Below are 20,975 nucleotides of genomic sequence, written 5' to 3'. Positions count from 1 at the left end.
TAGATAGAGTCCACGCCCCAACGAATTGAGGCTGTTCTGAGGGGAAAAGTTGGTGCAACTCAATATTAGGAAGGTTTTCTTAATGTTTTGCAACGGTGTAAAGTACTTAAGTAAAAATACTTTAAAGTACTACTTAACATGTTTTTCGGGGTATCTGTACTTAACTTTTTATATTTTTGACAACTTTTACTTTTACTTCACTACACTCCTAAAGAAAATAATGTACTTTTTACTCCATACATTTTCCCTGACACCTAAAAGTACTCGTTACATTTTGAATGCTTAGCAGTACTGGAAAATGGTCCAATTCACGCCCTTATCAAGAGAACATCCCTAGTCATCCTACTGCCCCTGACCTGGTGGACTCACTAAACATACATGCTTCGTTTGTAAATCATTTCTGAGTGCTGGAGTGTGCCCCTGGCTATCCACACATTAAAATAACAAGAAAATGGTGCTGTCTGGTTTGCTTAATAAGGAATTTGAAATGATTTTACTTTTGATACTTAACTATATTCTAGCAATAACATTTACTTTTGATACTTAAGTATATTTAAAACCAAATACTTTTAGACTTAATCAAGCAGTATTTTACTGGATGACTTTTACTTTTACTTGAGTCATTTTCTATTAAGGTATCTATACTTTTAGTAAAGTATGACAATTGGGTACTTTTTCCACCACTAATGTTTTGTATACTCAGTGTATAGCATTATGTACTAATTATACTATAACTACTTCTAAGGAAATCTCCTTACATGCTGACCACACTGCTCGAGAGTGTGCTCCATTACGCGCATGTTGATTTTGTCCACACACACCAGACGCGATCAGGACACCCAGTTTGAAATATCAAAATGAACTCTGAACCAACTATATTAATTTAGCTAGTTAGCTTGCAGTTGCAAGCTAATTTGTCCTATTTAGCTAGCTTGCTGTTGCTAGCTAATTTGTCCTGGGATATAAACGTGGAGTTGTTATTTTACCTGAAATGCACAAGGTCCTCTACTCCAACAATTAATCCATACATAAAACGGTCAACCGAATAGTTTCTAGTCATCTCTCCTCCTTCCAGGCTTCTTCTCCTCATTTGGAATATATGGTGGCAACCAACTTTAAGGTGTATTTCCACCATCAACTGGACTGGCGTGTGGACCTCAGTTCATCTTTCAATCACGCACATGAGTATGTGCTCCTAAGAACCAATGAGGAGATGGGAGAGGCGGGACTTGCAGCGCATCAAGCATCACAAATAGAACCAAGTTCTATTTTAGCGCCTGGCTATGCAAACGCTCGTTGACGCGCGCGAGCAGTGTGGGTGCAATGATTGAATAACATGTTGTACACATTTATTTTGCAACGCACACGACGCGGGCGATGTGGTCAGAATGTTAGTGTCCTTTCTGTGGGTTCAACACCACATTTCTTGGATTTTGTAAACCATTTATTAATAGTGAAATACCATGAAAATTCCACTGAACTCCTCCACTTTTTCTTGGAAGGAAAGTTGAGAAGGTCATCTCACACATCATTGTTATCATGGCAACAGAGACAAAGTAATCAGGAACTAAGGTCAAAGGTCCAGTGATTGACCGGGAGTGCAGGACAGATTGCAACTCTGACAGGGACACCATTTTCCTGTTTGTTGGATAGCTGACACCCATTAATAGTTTATCTTCTCTATTTTATATTTTGTTAAAAGGGAAATCTGTGATTCAAACAAAGCAGTCACCCTGCCACTGAATTGGTAAACAGCTGAGGGATGGGGCTGGAGAAATGTAACCACTCTCAAATTCATAGACAGAGCTATGGATGCAAGGACTGACCATGAGATCAAAATGATAGTTTTAACCATGTTTTGAAACTATACAGTGTTTGTTTACGATGACATTGTTTACAAACAATGGAGTAAAAAAGCAAATACGACAGTAGAACTAAGCTTATGAGGCATTTATACATTATTCTTCAAGAATGAATGGGTACACACTGAGTAAACCAAAGAGTAGGAACACCTTCCTAATATTGAGTTGCACCCCCACCCTCAGAACAGCCTCAATTTGTCAGGGCAGTTAAGTAGTACTTTAAAGTACTTTACACCACTGCAAAACATTAAGAAAACCTTCCTAATATTGAGTTGCACCAACTTTTTCCCTCAGAACAGCCTCAATTAGTTGGGGCGTGGACTCTACAAGGTGTTGAAAGCATTGCACAGGGATGCTGGCCCATGTTGACTCCATTGCTTCCCACAGTTGTGACAAGTTGTCTGATGTCCTTTGGGTGGTGGACCATCCTTGATACACACGGGAAACTGATGAGCGTGAAAATCCCAGCAGTGTTGCAGTTCTTGACACAAACCAGTGTGCCTGGCACCTGCTACCATACCTTGTTCAAAGGCCCTTACATTGTGTGTCTTGCCCATTCACCCTCTGAATGACACACATACACAATCCATTTCTCAATTGTCTCAAAGCTTAAAAATCCTTCTCTAACCTGTCCTCACCTTCATCTACACTGATGGAAGAGGATTTAACAAGTGACATCAATAAGGGATCATAGCTTTCCCCTGGAAAAGTCCATAAATGTATGTAGCAATCACAGATTGCACTTTTAAACAGAGCCTCCCACAAGAAAATTCAACCTCTAGCACTGAGGCACATGCTTGACACACAGTTGACATTGCAGAGTGCCTTCATAAAGTATTCAGACCCCTTGACTCATTCCACATTTTGTTGTGTTACAGCCTGAATTCAAAATTGATTAAATATATTTTTTCTCACCCATCCACATTTTTAGCAGTTCTATTTTAGTGCCTTAATGCAAACAGGATGCATGTTTTGGAATATTTTGTATTCTGTACAGGCTTCCTTCTTTTCACTGTGTCATTTAAGTTAATATTGTGGAGTAACTACAATGTTGTCAATCCATCCTCAGTTTTCTCCTAACACAGCCATTAAAAACTCTAACTGTTTTAAATCCCTGAGTGGTTTCCTTCCTCTTCGGCGAGCTAGGAAGGATGCCTCTATCTTTGTCGTGACTGGGTGTATTGATACACCATCCAAAGTGTAAATAACCTCGTAAGGATACCATTTCAAAGGAAACACTTTGAAGTTTGTGGAAATGTGAAAGGAATGTATGAGAATATAACACAATAGATCTGGTAAAAGATAATACAAAGAAAAAACCAACCGTTCGTTTCTATTGTTTTTGTACCATCATCTTTGAAATGCAAAAGAAAAGCCATAATGTATTATTCCAGCCCAGTTATAATTTAGATATTGGGCACTAGATGGCAGCAGTGCATGTGCAAAGTTTTAGACTGATCCGATGAACCATTATATTTCTGTTAAAATATTTGTATCAAGACTGCCCAAATGTGCCTAATTTTGTTTATTGATAACTTTTCATGTTCAAAATTGTGCACTCTCCTCAAACAATTGCATGGCATTCTTTCACTGTAATAGCTACTGTAAATTGGACAGTGTAATTAGATTAACAAGAATTTAAGCTTTCTGCCAATATCAGATATGTCTATGTCCTGGGAAATGTTCTTGTTACTTACAACCTCATGCTAATCGCATTAGCCTACCTTATCTCAACCGTCCCGTGGAAGGGACACCGATCTCGAAGAAGTTTTAATAACTTCACCATGCTCAAAGGGATATTCAATGTCTGCTTTTTATATTTTTACCCATCTACCAATTTTCCAATGCCTTCTTTGCGAGGCATTGGAAAACCTCCCTTGTTTATGTGGTTGAATCTGTGTTTGGAATTCACTGCTCAGCTGAGGGACCTTACAGATAATTGTATGTGTGGGATACAGAGATTAGATATTTTTGAATGACTATGTTAAACACTATTATAGCACACTGAGTGAGTCCATGCAACTTATTAAGTGACTTGTTAAGCACATTTATACTCCTGAACTTATTTAGGCTTGTCATAACATCGTGGTTGAATACTTATTGACTGAAGACATCACAGCTTTTCATTTTTTATGAATTTGTAAAACAATTTAAAAACATATTTCCACTTTCATATTATGGGGTATATAGGCCAGTGACACAAAATCTCAATTGAATCAATTCAGGCTATAACATAACAAAATTTGGAAAAAGTCAAGGGGTGTGATAAACAAATGTATCACCATGCTTGGGACAAGCTGTAACAGGTCCATACTTACACAGAATCACTCTATTACTTTCTAGAATGCCATTAATTATATACCACGCCTCATACTTGCACAACATGTTCAAGCTCATTGCTCCATGTTATCTGTTTTAAAGTTATTTAACGGGTTAAATACCTTAACTTGAAGACATTGAAATATGTTGATTGTAGGTGTGCCACTTCATAAATAAAAGCCAGATAAGGAATGACTGTAACCGCTGAAAGATTGAATTAATTCAGGCTTACCTGATCTTGGCTTCAGACCAAACACTGTGAGGGTGCTGCTGAAATCAGCATTCCGCATCCCCTCCTGCAGACAAAATACATTACAAGTTTATCGGAAAGATAGATCAGACAATTTTGATATTTGCTTAAGTATGTACTAATATAATTTGGATGAATGCGATTTTACTGTGCATTTGATTGAATAGCAATTCACACCTCACACTCGTCATTCCCACAGGAGTTTCTTCGGGCACTCTGGCACTTGTACTGTAAGAGAAGACACATCAAGAAAGATATTTACTCCATGATCTAGCCTGGAACCTGGGGTACGCTTCTAGCTGAATCCTCTCATATATACTGAACAAAAGTATAAACGCAATATGCAAACATTTCAAAGATTTTACTGAGTTACAGTTCATAGAAGGAAATCAATTGAAATAAATTAGGCCCTAATTTATGGATTGGCTTGGGAGCCAAGCCCAGCCAATCAGAATGAATTTTCCCCCCCTTCTTTTATTGCAGCTCATGAAACATGGGACCAACACTGTACATGTTGCGTTTATATTTTTGTTCTGTATAGTAGAATACAGCCATTTGTCGTCTACCTCCCTGGACAGTCTGGGATGTATTTGTTCCAGCCTGTGAAAGAAAAGTTGTTAATTTCATACAGTGGGGAAAATGAAACCTTTAATAATATGTTCACAACTACAACTCCAGCCATGTAGCAGAGCCATATTGAGGTATGCATGGGGTAAACACTTGAGCTTGCTCTTGGCATAAGCTGTAATGTGATGCTACTGGTGGCAGAGAAGTCAGGCGCAGGAGAGCGGAAACTCATTTACAACGGTTGTGTTTAATAACCATAAACCACCGTCAACAGAACAATACAATAAATGGGTCAAACAAAACCCGGTAAAAACCAGCATACCGTGCACAAGCACTACAACAAACAATTACGGACAAGGACATGGGGGGAACAGAGGGTTAAATACACAACATGTAGTTGATGGAATTGGAACCAGTTGTGATGGAAAACAAGACAAAAACAATGGAAAATGAAAAGTGGATCGGCAATGGCTAGAAGGTCGGTGACGTCGACCGCCGAACGAACAAGGAGAGGGACCAACTTCAGCGGAAGTCGTGACATAAGTGCTGCATCTAAAACAGGGATCGTCAACTAGATTCGGCCGCGGGACAATTTTTTTCTGGAGCGGATGGTCAGGTGGCCAGAACACAATTACACATAATTTGTAGACTACAAATTGACCACAAGAAGCCCAAACGGATATAATTGTGTGTATTCCGGCCCAGCCCGAGTGGCCCAGCCCGAGTGGCCCCTCGGGCTGGGCCGGGGGACAGGAGGGCCCCTCGGGCTGGGCCGGGGGACAGGAGGGCCCCTCGGGCTGGGCCGGGGGACAGGAGGGCCCCTCGGGCTGGGCCGGGGGACAGGAGGGCCCCTCGGGCTGGGCCGGGGGACAGGAGGGCCCCTCGGGCTGGGCCGGGGGACAGGAGGGCCCCTCGGGCTGGGCCGGGGGACAGGAGGGCCCCTCGGGCTGGGCCGGGGGACAGGAGGGCCCCTCGGGCTGGGCCGGAGAGCAGGAGGGCCCCTCGGGCTGGGCCGGAGAGCAGGAGGGCCCCTCGGGCTGGGCCGGAGAGCAGGAGGGCCCCTCGGGCTGGGCCGGAGAGCAGGAGGGCCCCTCGGGCTGGGCCGGAGAGCAGGAGGGCCCCTCGGGCTGGGCCGGAGAGCAGGAGGGCCCCTCGGGCTGGGCCGGAGAGCAGGAGGGCCCCTCGGGCTGGGCCGGAGAGCAGGAGGGCCACTCGGGCTGGGCCGGAGAGCAGGAGGGCCACTCGGGCTGGGCCGGAGAGGCAGGAGGGCCACTCGGGCTGGGCCGGAGAGGCAGGAGGGCCACTCGGGCTGGGCCGGAAGGCATGCGGGCCACTCGGGCTGGGCCGGAAGGCATGCGGGCCACTCGGGCTGGGCCGGAAGGCATGCGGGCCACTCGGGCTGGGCCGGAAGGCATGCGGGCCACTCGGGCTGGGCCGGAAGGCATGCGGGCCACTCGGGCTGGGCCGGAAGGCATGCGGGCCACTCGGGCTGGGCCGGAAGGCATGCGGGCCACTCGGGCTGGGCCGGAAGGCATGCGGGCCACTCGGGCTGGGCCGGAAGGCATGCGGGCCACTCGGGCTGGGCCGGAAGGCATGCGGGCCACTCGGGCTGGGCCGGAAGGCATGCGGGCCACTCGGGCTGGGCCGGAAGGCATGCGGGCCACTCGGGCTGGGCCGGAAGGCATGCGGGCCACTCGGGCTGGGCCGGAAGGCATGCGGGCCACTCGGGCTGGGCCGGAAGGCATGCGGGCCACTCGGGCTGGGCCGGAAGGCATGCGGGCCACTCGGGCTGGGCCGGAAGGCATGAGGACCACTCGGGCTGGACCGGAGGGCAGGAGGACCACTCGGGCTGGACCGGAGGGCAGGAGGACCACTCGGGCTGGACCGGAGGGCAGGAGGACCACTCGGGCTGGACCGGAGGGCAGGAGGACCACTCGGGCTGGACCGGAGGGCAGGAGGACCACTCGGGCTGGACCGGAGGGCAGGAGGACCACTCGGGCTGATCCTGACAGGCCGGGCACCCTGGCAGATCAGGGCAGGCGGGCACCTCTGGCAGAACCAGGCAGTCTGGCCACCCTGGCAGTTCAGGGCAGTCTGGCCACCCTGGCAGTTCAGGGCAGTCTGGCCACCCTGGCAGTTCAGGGCAGTCCGGCCACCCCGGCAGAACAGGGCAGTCCGGCCACCCCGGCAGAACAGGGCAGTCCGGCCACCCCGGCAGAACAGGGCAGTCCGGCCACTCCGGCAGAACAGGGCAGTCCGGCCACTCCGGCAGAACAGGGCAGTCCGGCCACTCCGGCAGAACAGGGCAGTCCGGCCACTCCGGCAGAACAGGGCAGTCCGGCCACTCCGGCAGAACAGCGCAGTCCGGCCACTCCGGCAGTTCAGCGCAGTCCGGCCACTCCGGCAGTTCAGCGCAGTCCGGCCACTCCGGCAGTTCAGCGCAGTCCGGCCACTCCGGCAGTTCAGCGCAGTCCGGCCACTCCGGCAGTTCAGCGCAGTCCGGCCACTCCGGCAGTTCAGCGCAGTCCGGCCACTCCGGCAGTTCAGCGCAGTCCGGCCACTCCGGCAGTTCAGCGCAGTCCGGCCACTCCGGCAGTTCAGCGCAGTCCGGCCACTCCGGCAGTTCAGCGCAGTCCGGCCACTCCGGCAGTTCAGCGCAGTCCGGGCAGCTCCGACGACTGTTGACTGGCGGGCAGCTCCGACGACTGTTGACTGGCGGGCAGCTCCGACGACTGTTGACTGGCGGGCAGCTCCGACGACTGTTGACTGGCGGGCAGCTCCGACGACTGTTGACTGGCGGGCAGCTCCGACGACTGTTGACTGGCGGGCAGCTCCGACGACTGTTGACTGGCGGGCAGCTCCGACGACTGTTGACTGGCGGGCAGCTCCGACGACTGTTGACTGGCGGGCAACTCCGACGACTGTTGACTGGCGGGCAGCTCCGACGACTGTTGACTGGCGGGCAACTCCGACGACTGTTGACTGGCGGGCAGCTCTGGTGACGACTGTTGACTGGCGGGCAGCTCTGATGACGACTGTTGACTGGCGGGCAGCTCTGATGACGACTGTTGACTCCTGATGCGTGGGGCAGGTATTGGACGTACCAGCCTGGAGACACGCACCTCCATGCTAGTGTGTCTAGCGGGAAACACCGGACCGGATGGGCGCACTGGCGGTCTTGAGTGCAGGGTTGGCATCACCCCTTCCGGCTCGATGCTCCCCTTGCCCTGGCACCTGCGGGGCGCTGGTACTGGGCGAAGTGGGCTGTGCGTCCGTATAGGCGAGATGGTGCGCACCTCAGCGTAACATGACGCCCTCCACCTCGTACGCACCTCCCTGTAGTCACGGGTAGCTGGCTTACGGCTCTTCCCTGGCCTGGCCAAACTACCCGTGTGCCCCCCCCAAAAAAAATCTTGGGGCTGCCTCTCGGGTTCCCTTAGCTCCCTTAACTTGTCCGCCCAGAATTTTCTTTCGTCCTGCCAGGTCCATTCTTCCATTTTCTTCTCCTGTGGCTTCCTCCTCTTCTGCTGCTTGGTCCTTTGGTGGGTAGTTCTGTAACGGCTGTCTTCTGTAGAAATGGACCAAGGCGCAGCAGGTATGTGAATACTCATCTTTAATTAAAATAAAGGAGTAGAGCATCCACTTAACAATACAAACAAAGTGACCGCTACAGTTCTGCAGGCACACAACACGCAGTGCAAAAACAACTACCCACAAAACCAAGTGACAAACATACTCCTACATATATGACTCCCAATCAGGAACAACGATCCCCAGCTGTTCCTGATCAGGAGTCACAAGACCAACACAGAACAATCACACACACAAGACTGCCACGTCCTGACCCCAAAACTACAACAACAGCTCCATCTGCTGGTCAGGACGTGACATTGTGGACTAAAACATAATCATTTCAAACCTTGCTTACATTTTTATACAATCACATATCTCTCTATATGCGTGGAACAGATTTCCAAAACTAAAATCACTTGGAATTGATTTGCTGGTATTTTTACAGTCTTTTATGTCCAACAATAAAACAAATTAAACTTCTTTAGGCAGTCTCACTAAAAACTCTTTTTTTTTTTATCACCCAGTACCTAGTATGCTGGAAAGCTGCTTTTGATGGCCAAGGCTTCAAGTAAGTAAGACTGCATTGTGAAAGTCATGGTTTCATACCTTTAGATAATCTTTCCTCAGATACTTGTTCCTCCTGCGCTCCTCGTTCTGGTTGAGTACGGGTGGAACCTCTGGCCATTTTGGCTCTGTGTCAGACTCTGACTTTAGACTGCCATCGAAAGAGCAGGAAGAGGACGGCTGAAGAAAGACAAAGATGAAAGGCCAAGGTACTGGACACTGTACTGATCAAATGACAATGCAATAATGGACAAAAAAACACTTTGCTTAAGCAGCACAAGCCTTCAATATAAAGAGATGAAGACTAAAGCCTCCCCTTACATCACTAAAGGTAACAAGGTCACATGCACACCAGTGGAGGCTGCTGAGGGGAGAACAGCTCATAAGAATGGAGCAAATGGAGTGGCATCAAACACTTGGAAACCAATTGATACCATTCCACTGATTCCGCTCCAGTCATTACCAAAAGTCCGTTCTACCTAATTAAGGTGCCACCAACCTCCTGTGGGATACACACATTCATCATCACATGCATGATGATGAGGGTGAGAAAACAAAGGCATGAATGAAATGGGTGACCTCAGAGAAAGCTGTGTCATCGTCTGTGAAGTCAGGGTCCTTTCCGGAGAAAGACAGAGAGAAAGAAAAATAGGAGTGAAACCGACACCAAAACAACACACACACACACACACACACACACACACACACACACACACACACACACACACACACACACACACACACACACACACACACACACACACACACACACACACACACACACACACACACTTTAAAAGTGAAACTGAAAATATGACTGAATTTTGCAGATGAGATTAATGAGTGAAAAGAAAGAAATTATTGCTAGTATTACTTGCACAAATGGAAATAATGAATTGCTTGTTTCCTGTAGAAAACAGAAGGTACAGAAAGTCCAGTTCCTTACCTGCCCACTTAGCACTGACGGTCCACTGCCCCCTTCATCCAGGGAGGCACTGCGAGTGAGACAGGAAAACACACTGACTCACTCTGTGTCACACATACAAACTTACATTCATGTAAGCCTTATTTACAGTTTACTGGAGAAATTGGCTCAACACTAGAAGACAGCCAACAATAAATAACACCAGACAGACACAATGGAGTTTTTACTTTAAACACCTTACTCATCATCATCATCATCATCATACAGTATGATTTGTGCCTACTCATACTCTTTTCATAGTAATTACTCATCGTAATAACTAAACTATGACAACATCCTATAACATCAGTCATGGGGCCAGTTTCAACAGAGCATGAATGGACAATACTTTTTAGTCCATGACTAAACTTGACCTGTGCCCAGGAAACTGATTAGTTTAATGCAACTGAACCATGGTCTCGTTGATACGGTATACAGTAGTCACCTGTCAGAGCAGTGAGGGGCAGAAGTCATGTGTTTAGGCAGAGCTGTGCTGTACGTACGTACCTGCGGATGGCCTGGCAGGGGGACCTCTGTTTGCTGCTGGAGCTGCCAGAGTGACTGAGGAACCTGGACAGGTAAACAGAGGATGCAATAAGGCCAGAGGAGGTGTGGTATATGATCAATATACCACGGCTAAGGGCTGTTCTTAAGCACGATGCAAAGCAGTGCCTGGACACAGCCCTTAGCTGTGGTATATTGGCCATATATCACAAACCCCCGAGGTGCCTTATTGCTATTATAAACTGGTTACCAATGTAATTAGAGCCATAAGACTCCTGAACACCTAATCAAATGGCTACCCAGACTATTTGCATTGCCCCCCCTCTTTTACATCGCTGCTACTCTCTGTTGTTATCATCTATGCATAGTCACTCTATGCATAGATAACTCTACCTACATGTACATATTACCTCAACTAACCGGTGCCCCTGCACATTGACTCTGTAGCGATACCCCCCTGTATATAGTCTCCACATTGTTATTTTACTGCTGCTCTTTAATTACTTGTTACTTTTATTTTATTATTCTTATCCGTATTATATATTTTTTTAACTGCATTGTTGGTTAGGGACTCGTAAGTAAGCATTTCACTGTAAGGTCTACATCTGTTGTATTTGGCGCATGTGACTAATAACATTTGATTTGAATAAATGTTGTCATACCCGGGGTGGAAAAATAACTCAATTGTCATACTTACTCAATTGTCATAACTAAAAGATACCTTAATGGAAAATGACTCAAGTAAAAGTGAGTCACCCAGTAAAATACTACTTGAGTAAAAGTCTAAAAGTATTTTGTTTTACATATACTTTAGTATCAAAAGTAAATGGAATTGCTAAAATGTACTTAAGTATCAAAAGTAAAAGTATAAACCATTTCAAATTCTTTATATTAAGCAAACCAGATGGCACAATTTTCTTTCTTTTGTTTATTGACGGATAGCCAGGGACACATTCCAATACTCAGACATCATTTACAAACAAAGCATTTGTGTTTAGTGAGTCCGCCAGATCAGAGGCAGTAGGGATGACCAGGGATGTTCTCTTGATGAGTGTGTGAATGTGACAATTTTCCTGTCAAAATGTAACAGGTACTTTTGGGTGTCAGGGAAAATGTATGGAGTAAAAAGTACATCATTTTCATGAGAAATGTAGTGAAGTAAAAGTAAAATTTGGCAAAAATATAAATAGTTAAGTAAAGTACAGATACCCCAAAAAAACAACTTAAGAGGTAATTTAAAGTATTGTACTTAAGTACTTTACACCACTGGGTATACAGTCTGATATACCACGGCTGTCAGCCAATCAGCATTCAGGACTCGAACCACCCAGTTCATAAGTAAGGATTAGTATAATTTCTCTGTTTTTCTTTGCAGGCACAGTGTGTTCAGACGGTCATGGTATGGGTTCAGGTGGATTTAAGACCTGGAGACCAACAGACAATATCTCTAATGCAGTGTGTCTTAATTTTGGTCCCGTTTTTGCCTTAGCACTACACACCTGGTTCAAGTAATCAAAACTTGACTTCATGACTGAGGTGATCATTTGATTCAGCTGTGTAGTGCTAGGGCAAAAACTAAAATGTGTGTCTGCAGGACCATAATCAATAAACACTGCTCTAATGGTGTGCATACATGTCATTTCACAATAAGACAAAAATGTGTCGTTTCAGGCACAGAAACATTTCAAAACAATTTAACACACACCACCTGAGTCTTGCATACATACATCCCCCTCCTTTAGCTTTCAAAATCTCACTCTGTCACACATACAGTACCAGTCAAAAGTTTGGACACACCTACTCATTCAAGGGTTTTTCTTTATTTTTTACTATTTTCTACATTGTAGAATAATAGTGAAGACATCAAAACTATGAAATAACACATATGGAATCATGTAGTAACCACAAAAGTGTTAAACAAATCAAAATATATTTTATATTTGCCACCCTTTGCCTTGATGACAGCTTTGCACACTCTTGGCATTCTCTCAACCATCTTCAGGAGGTAGTCACCTGGAATGAATTTCAATTAACAGGTGTGCCTTGTTAAAGGTTATTTTGTTTTCTTCATGTGTTGTGACAAGGTAGGGGTGGTATATAGAAGATATCCCTATTTGGTAAAAGACCAAGTCCATATTATGGCAAGAACAGCTCAAATAAGCAAAGAGAAAAGACAGTCCATCATTACTTTAAGACATGAAAGTCAGTCAATGCGGAACATTTCAAGAACTTTGACAGTTTCTTCAAGAGCAGTCACAAAAGCCATGAAGCGCTATGATGAAACTGGCTCTCATGAGGACCGCCACAGGAAAGGAAGACCCAGAGTAACCTCTGCTGCAGAGGATAAGTTCATTAGAGTTACCAGCCTCAGAAATTGCAGCCCAAATAAATGCTTCACAGAGTTCAAGTAACAAACACATCAACATCAACTGTTCAGAGGAGACTGCCTGAATCAGGACTTCATGGTCGAATTGCTGCAAAGAAACCACTACTGAAGGACACCAATAAGAAGAGACTTGCTTGGGTCAAGAAATACAAGCAATAGACATTAAACCAGTGGAAATCTGTCCTTTGGTCTGATGAGTCCAAATCCAACCACCATGTCTTTGAGAGATGCAGAGTAGGTCAACTGATGATCTCTGCATGTGTGGTTCCCACCATTAAGAATGGAGGAGGAGGTGTGATGATGTGGGGGTGCTTTGCTGGTGACACTGTAAGTGATTTATTTAGAATTCAAGGCACACTTAACCAGCATGGCTACCACAGCATCCTGCAGCGATACGCCATCCCATCTGGTTTGCGCTTAGTGGGACTATTATTTGTTTTTCAACAGGACAATGACCCAACACACCTCCAGGCTGTCTAAGGGCTATTTGACCAAGAAGGAGAGTGATGGACTGCTGTATTAGATGGCCTGTCCTCCACAATCACCTGAACTCAACCCAATTGTGTCACGACTCCCGCCGAAGTCGGCCCCTCTCCTTGTTCGGGCGACGTTCGGCGGTCGACGTCACCAGCTTACTAGTTGCCAACGATCGATGTTTCACTGTTTGTTTGGTTTTGTCTTTATTGTGTACACCTGTTTTAGATTTTCCCGAATTATGTTCATTATTTAAACCTCTGCATTTCCTGTTTGTCTTGTCGGTGATTGTTTCCTGTTTTGTGTGGTTGGAGGTGTTTCTCCGCGATATGTATTATTCTATGAGAAGATTTATTGAATTTTTCAAGTAAACACGTTTGTTTACATTGATCCCTGTGTCCTGCGCCTGACTCCTCTACTTCTCTAAATAAAAACCATTACAGAATCACCGACCAGCATGGAGTCAGCAGGAGCAGCCAGCCCTCCGATTCATATAGAGGAGCGCGTTCAGCAGCAAGCGAGCATGATTCAGAGTCTCATGACTGCCATGGATTGCGTGCTGCAGACCATGGAGAGAGTGGAGAGAAAAAGATGTCCCGTCAAGCCACACCACCACCAGTCGCACCTCCTGATGAACACATTTCTACCCATCCTCCGTCTGTATCCAGTGGGATTCGGCTCTCGCTCCCAGGAGCGTATGATGGAACAGCTGCCGGGTGCCAGGGGTTCCTACTCCAGCTGGAGCTCTACCTGGCGGCTGTCCAGCCGGCACCCTCGGGAAGCGAGAGAGTGAGCGCTCTCATCTCCTGTCTGACTGGTAAAGCCCTGGAGTGGGCCACCGCCATCTGGGAAGAGAAAGGCCCGACTCTGGAGGACTTCTCCCGCCGCTCTCCCTTCCGGTGGATGATCAAATACTGCCCGAAAGCGGCGGGAGAGCGCTTGTTACATTTAAGACAGGAGATGAGGAGCGCTCAGGAGTTTGCAATGGACTTTAGGACTCTGGCGGCTGGTGCGGGATGGAATGAACGGGCCCTGATCGATCACTACAGGTGTAGTTTGCGAGAGGACGTCCATAGGGAGCTAGCCTGCAGGGACAGCACCATCCACCTGGACCAGCTGGTGGACTTATCGATCCAGCTGGATAATCGGCTGGCCTCCCGCGGACGTCCGGATCGGGGTCCGTTGGTTCCATCCCCCAATCCCTTAGATCCAACTCCTATGGAGTTGGGAGGGGCTGGTACTAGGGAGACCGGAGGGGAGACCATTCCAGGCACTAGAGGTGACCGCAGAGGGCACACTGCTGGTCGGTGCTGGGGAGGTTTTCCAGGGAGTCGAGGTGGTAGGCGGAACACTGGTGGTTCATCTCAGGTGAGTAGGCACACGACTCACCCAGACCCCCCTGTTGCTCACATGTGGTTATCTATAGGATTTCCGGGGTTTCCCCGCATTCCCAGCATAAGGCGCTAGTAGATTCAGGCGCAGCTGGGAACTTTATTGATCGGTCCTTAGCCCATAGATTAGGGATTCCTATTGTTCCTGTTGATGTTCCCTTCCCTGTACATGCCCTAGATAGTCGTCCGTTGGGGTCGGGGCTTATTAGGGAGGTCACAGCTCCCATTGCTATGGTAACGCAGGGGAGTCATGAAGAGAGTATTAGTCTCTTTCTGATTGACGCTCCTGCGTTTCCCGTTGTGTTGGGTCTTCCCTGGTTGGCTTCTCATGATCCTATTATTTCGTGGCAACAGAGGGTTCTCAAGGGATGGTCCAGTCAGTGTTCGGGGAGGTGTTTAGGTGTTTCCTTAGGTGCCACTACGGTGGAAAGTCCAAACCAGGTTTCCACCATGCACATTCGTCCCGAATACGCCGATTTGGCAATCGCCTTCTGTAAAAGGAAGGCGACTTAATTACCACCCCATCGACCGGGGGATTGTGCGATAAATCTCCTGGAGGGCGCTGCACTTCCCAGGAGTCACGTGTATCCTCTGTCACAGGAGGAGACGGCGGCTATGGAAACATATGTCGCTGAATCTCTGGGACAGGGATACATTCGGCCCTCCATTTCACCTGTCTCCTCAAGTTTCTTTTTTGTGAAGAAGAAGGATGGAGGTTTACGCCCGTGCATTGACTATCGAGGTTTGAACCAGATCACTGTTAAATACAGTTACCCGCTGCCTCTGATCGCCAGTATGACAGAGTCATTGCTCGGGGCGCGCTTCTTCACAAAATTGGACCTCAGGAGCGCGTACAACCTGGTGCGTATCAGGGGAGGGGATGAGTGGAAGACGGCATTTAGCACCACTTCTGGGCACTATGAGTACCTCGTCATGCCGTATGGGTTAATGAATGCTCCATCCGTCTTCCAATCATTTGTGGATGAGATCTTCAGAGACCTGCACGGGCGGGTCGGCCCCTCTCCTTGTTCGGGCGGCATTCGGCGGTCGACGTCACCGGCTTACTAGTTGCCACCGATCGATGTTTCACTGTTTGTTTGGTTTTGTCTTTATTGTGTACACCTGTTTTTGATTTTCCCTAATTATGTTCATTATTTAAACCTCTGCATTTCCTGTTTGTCTTGTCGGTGATTGTTTTCTGTTTTGTGTGGTTGGAGGTGTTTCTCCGCGATATGTATTTTTCTATGAGAAGATTTATCGAATTTTTCAAGTAAACACGTTTGTTTACATTGATCCCTGTGTCCTGCGCCTGACTCCTCTACTTCTCTAAATAAAAACCATTACAGAATCACCGACCAGCATGGAGTCAGCAGGAGCAGCCAGCCCTCCGATTCATATAGAGGAGCGCGTTCAGCAGCAAGCGAGCATGATTCAGAGTCTCATGACTGCCATGGATTGCGTGCTGCAGACCATGGAGAGAGTGGAGAGAAAAAGATGTCCCGTCAAGCCACACCACCACCAGTCGCACCTCCTGATGAACACATTTCTACCCATCCTCCGTCTGTATCCAGTGGGATTCGGCTCTCGCTCCCAGGAGCGTATGATGGAACAGCTGCCGGGTGCCAGGGGTTCCTACTCCAGCTGGAGCTCTACCTGGCGGCTGTCCAGCCGGCACCCTCGGGAAGCGAGAGAGTGAGCGCTCTCATCTCCTGTCTGACTGGTAAAGCCCTGGAGTGGGCCACCGCCATCTGGGAAGAGAAAGGCCCGACTCTGGAGGACTTCTCCCGCCGCTCTCCCTTCCGGTGGATGATCAAATACTGCCCGAAAGCGGCGGGAGAGCGCTTGTTACATTTAAGACAGGAGATGAGGAGCGCTCAGGAGTTTGCAATGGACTTTAGGACTCTGGCGGCTGGTGCGGGATGGAATGAACGGGCCCTGATCGATCACTACAGGTGTAGTTTGCGAGAGGACGTCCATAGGGAGCTAGCCTGCAGGGACAGCACCATCCACCTGGACCAGCTGGTGGACTTATCGATCCAGCTGGATAATCGGCTGGCCTCCCGCGGACGTCCGGATCGGGGTCCGTTGGTTCCATCCCCCAATCCCTTAGATCCAACTCCTATGGAGTTGGGAGGGGCTGGTACTAGGGAGACCGGAGGGGAGACCATTCCAGGCACTAGAGGTGACCGCAGAGGGCACACTGCTGGTCGGTGCTGGGGAGGTTTTCCAGGGAGTCGAGGTGGTAGGCGGAACACTGGTGGTTCATCTCAGGTGAGTAGGCACAGGACTCACCCAGACCCCCCTGTTGCTCACATGTGGTTATCTATAGGATTTCCGGGGTTTCCCCGCATTCCCAGCATAAGGCGCTAGTAGATTCAGGCGCAGCTGGGAACTTTATTGATCGGTCCTTAGCCCATAGATTAGGGATTCCTATTGTTCCTGTTGATGTTCCCTTCCCTGTACATGCCCTAGATAGTCGTCCGTTGGGGTCGGGGCTTATTAGGGAGGTCACAGCTCCCATTGCTATGGTAACGCAGGGGAGTCATGAAGAGAGTATTAGTCTCTTTCTGATTGACGCTCCTGCGTTTCCCGTTGTGTTGGGTCTTCCCTGGTTGGCTTCTCATGATCCTATTATTTCGTGGCAACAGAGGGTTCTCAAGGGATGGTCCAGTCAGTGTTCGGGGAGGTGTTTAGGTGTTTCCTTAGGTGCCACTACGGTGGAAAGTCCAAACCAGGTTTCCACCATGCACATTCCTCCCGAATACGCCGATTTGGCAATCGCCTTCTGTAAAAGGAAGGCGACTTAATTACCACCCCATCGACCGGGGGATTGTGCGATAAATCTCCTGGAGGGCGCTGCACTTCCCAGGAGTCACGTGTATCCTCTGTCACAGGAGGAGACGGCGGCTATGGAAACATATGTCGCTGAATCTCTGGGACAGGGATACATTCGGCCCTCCATTTCACCTGTCTCCTCAAGTTTCTTTTTTGTGAAGAAGAAGGATGGAGGTTTACGCCCGTGCATTGACTATCGAGGTTTGAACCAGATCACTGTTAAATACAGTTACTCGCTGCCTCTGATCGCCAGTATGACAGAGTCATTGCTCGGGGCGCGCTTCTTCACAAAATTGGACCTCAGGAGCGCGTACAACCTGGTGCGTATCAGGGGAGGGGATGAGTGGAAGACGGCATTTAGCACCACTTCTGGGCACTATGAGTACCTCGTCATGCCGTATGGGTTAATGAATGCTCCATCCGTCTTCCAATCATTTGTGGATGAGATCTTCAGAGACCTGCACGGGCGGGTCGGCCCCTCTCCTTGTTCGGGCGGCATTCGGTGGTCGACGTCACCGGCTTACTAGTTGCCACCGATCGATGTTTCACTGTTTGTTTGGTTTTGTCTTTATTGTGTACACCTGTTTTTGATTTTCCCTAATTATGTTCATTATTTAAACCTCTGCATTTCCTGTTTGTCTTGTCGGTGATTGTTTTCTGTTTTGTGTGGTTGGAGGTGTTTCTCCGCGATATGTATTTTTCTATGAGAAGATTTATCGAATTTTTCAAGTAAACACGTTTGTTTACATTGATCCCTGTGTCCTGCGCCTGACTCCTCTACTTCTCTAAAGAAAAACCATTACAAATTGAGATGGTTTGGAATGAGTTGGACTGCAGAGTGAAGGAAAAGCAGCCAGCAAGTGCTCAGAATATGTAGGAACTCCTTCAAGAAAAGCATTCCAGGTGAAGCTGGTTAAGAGAATGCCAAGAGTGTGCAAAGCTGTCATCAAGGCAAAGGGTAGCTACTTTGAAGTATCTCACTACATGATTCCATGTGTTATTTCCTAGTTTTGATGTCTTCACAATTATTCTATAATGTATAAAATAGTACAAAAATAAAGAAAAACCCTTGAATGAGTAGGTGTGTTCAATCTTTTGACTGGTACTGTATATCTCTCTCTACCTGTGTGCTCGGCCGGCAACCCTCCTTCGATGAATTAGACTCTCTGCTCTACAAATTAAGGACCGTCGTCTGGTAGCCACACATTATGTGTGCATCAATCAGGTCCAAGGAAGAGGCGAGGTTGGGGAGCAGGAGATGGATGAAACAGGGAGAGAAGAAGGGGAGAGAATAGGGGAACAAATGACGGGGAGGGTTGTTAGATGCAGAGCGAGAAGAGAGATAGTTAGAGCGTGGTGATGGAGTAACTTCAGGAGAGAAAGGAGCAGTAAAATGTCTGGAAAGGACCTAAGGTCTGCCTATACAATGGACAATATGCAGAGAATATAGAATAGCCTAATACAAAATAAATTAAAACATGTACTCTTCACATATCCCCTGCTGTCTACAACAGCTATGGCTGGCTCTCACTGACTATTGATTGTAAGTAAGCTACACTGAACAAAAATATAAAACGCAACATTAAACAATTTCAAAGATTTTACCAAGTTACAGTTAATTTAAGGAAATCAGTCAACTGAAATTAATTCATTAGGCCATAATCTATGGATTTCACATGACTGGGAATACAGATATGCATTCGATGGTCACAGATATCTTAAAAAAAAGTAGGGCCGTGGATCAGAAAAAACAGTCAGTATCTGGTGTGACCACCATTTGCCTTATGCAGCACATCTCCTTCACATAAAGTTGATCAGGCTGTTGATTGTGGCCTGTGGAATGTTGTCCCACTCCTCTTCAAAGGCTGTGCGAAGTTGTTTGATATTGACGGGAACTGGAACACGATGTCGTAAACAATCAATCCAGAGCTCCCCAAACATGCTCAATGGGTGACATGTCTAGTGAGTATGCAGGCCATGGAAGAAGTGGGACATTTTCAGCTTACAGGAATTGTGTACAGACACTTACGACATGGGGCTGTGAATGATCATGCTGAAACATGAGTTGATGGCGGCAGATGAATGGCACGACTACGGGCCTCAGGATCTCGTCACGGTATCTCTGTGTATTCAAATTGCCATTGATAAAATGCAATTGCGTTCATTGTCCGGAGCTTATGCCTGACCATACCATAACCCCACCACTGCCATGGGGCACTCTGTTCACAACACTGACATCAGCAAACCGCTCGCCCACACGACGCCATCTGCCCGGTACAGTTGAAACCGGGATTCAGCAGTCAAGAGCACACATCTCCAGCATGCCATTGAAGGTGACCATTGAAGGTGATCATTTGCCGACTGAAGCCGCACTGCAGTCTGGTCAAGACCATACATGTATACATGTGGTCTGCGGTTGTGACGCCGGTTGGACATACTGCCAAATTCCCTAAAATGACGTTGGAGGCGGCTTATGGTAGAAAAATTTACATTTAGTTCTCTGGCAACAGCGCCGGTGGACATTCCTGCAGTCAGCATGCCAATTGCACGCTCCCTCATGGGACCAACACTTTACATGTTGCATTTATATTTTTGTTCAGTGTACAATGCAATCGGAAACTATTCAGACCCCTTGACTTTTTACACATTTTGTTACGTTACAGCCTTATTCTAAAATGAATTAAATAATTTTTCCCCTCATCAATCTACACACAATACTGACAAAGTAAAAACTGTTTTTGAAATTTTTGCAGATTTATTACAAATTAAAAACAGAAATATGACATTTACATAAGTATTCAGACCCTTTACTCAGTACTTTGTTGAAGCACCTTTAGCAGCGATTACAGCCTCGAGTCTTCTTGGGAATGACACTACAAGCTTGGCACACCTGTATTTCACGGATGCAAACTGGTGAGGGCCCAAAAAGGTGACACTTTTTGCACGTAAACATTCAAAAAACATTCAAAAAAAATCCCTGCTAGGGAGAAATGCAGGTTTTAACTAATTAAACAATGAATATGATCTACATGATCACATGATCAGTCTGTGTGTAAAATAAAGTGTTTAAGCTAACTCGCAGCTAAAAATGAAAATAAAGCAATCCAATGTTATTTGTTGCCTAGACTTTATTGCAAATGACACTCAAGTCTTGAGAAACGATACGTTAATATTGCAGTTAGCCATGACAGCATTTATAATAGAACATTTGTGACCACACACATCCAAATATTGCACTTGGGAAAAAAACATCTTAAAGTATGAATGAAACAAACAGGCATTCTAT

The 20,975-nt window shown here is 47.0% G+C and overlaps 1 protein-coding gene across 3 annotated transcripts in view; it reads right to left on the bottom strand.

Annotated features, from left to right (window-relative positions):
* LOC106563437 (leucine-rich repeat and calponin homology domain-containing protein 2) overlaps positions 1-20,975 on the bottom strand; it is an 87,101-nt gene that overhangs the window by 18,495 nt on the left and 47,631 nt on the right. The window contains exons 12-18 of one of the 3 annotated variants that reach the window (XM_014129007.3): positions 18,813-18,881; positions 10,607-10,669; positions 10,082-10,130; positions 9,715-9,753; positions 9,178-9,315; positions 4,609-4,659; positions 4,414-4,477 (exon numbers count right to left, since the gene is read on the bottom strand). In XM_014129007.3, the coding sequence (XP_013984482.3) occupies positions 4,414-4,477; positions 4,609-4,659; positions 9,178-9,315; positions 9,715-9,753; positions 10,082-10,130; positions 10,607-10,669; positions 18,813-18,881 (473 nt within the window). The remainder of the gene's footprint in view (positions 1-4,413; positions 4,478-4,608; positions 4,660-9,177; positions 9,316-9,714; positions 9,754-10,081; positions 10,131-10,606; positions 10,670-18,812; positions 18,882-20,975) is intronic. The other 2 variants (XM_014129008.3, XM_014129009.3) reach the window with 2 other exon arrangements.

Source organism: Salmo salar, chromosome 11 (assembly GCF_965601325.2).
Source record: "Salmo salar chromosome 11, fSalSal1, whole genome shotgun sequence".
Lineage (NCBI taxonomy): Eukaryota > Metazoa > Chordata > Actinopteri > Salmoniformes > Salmonidae > Salmo > Salmo salar.
This window is presented reverse-complemented; position numbering and strand designations above follow the sequence as displayed.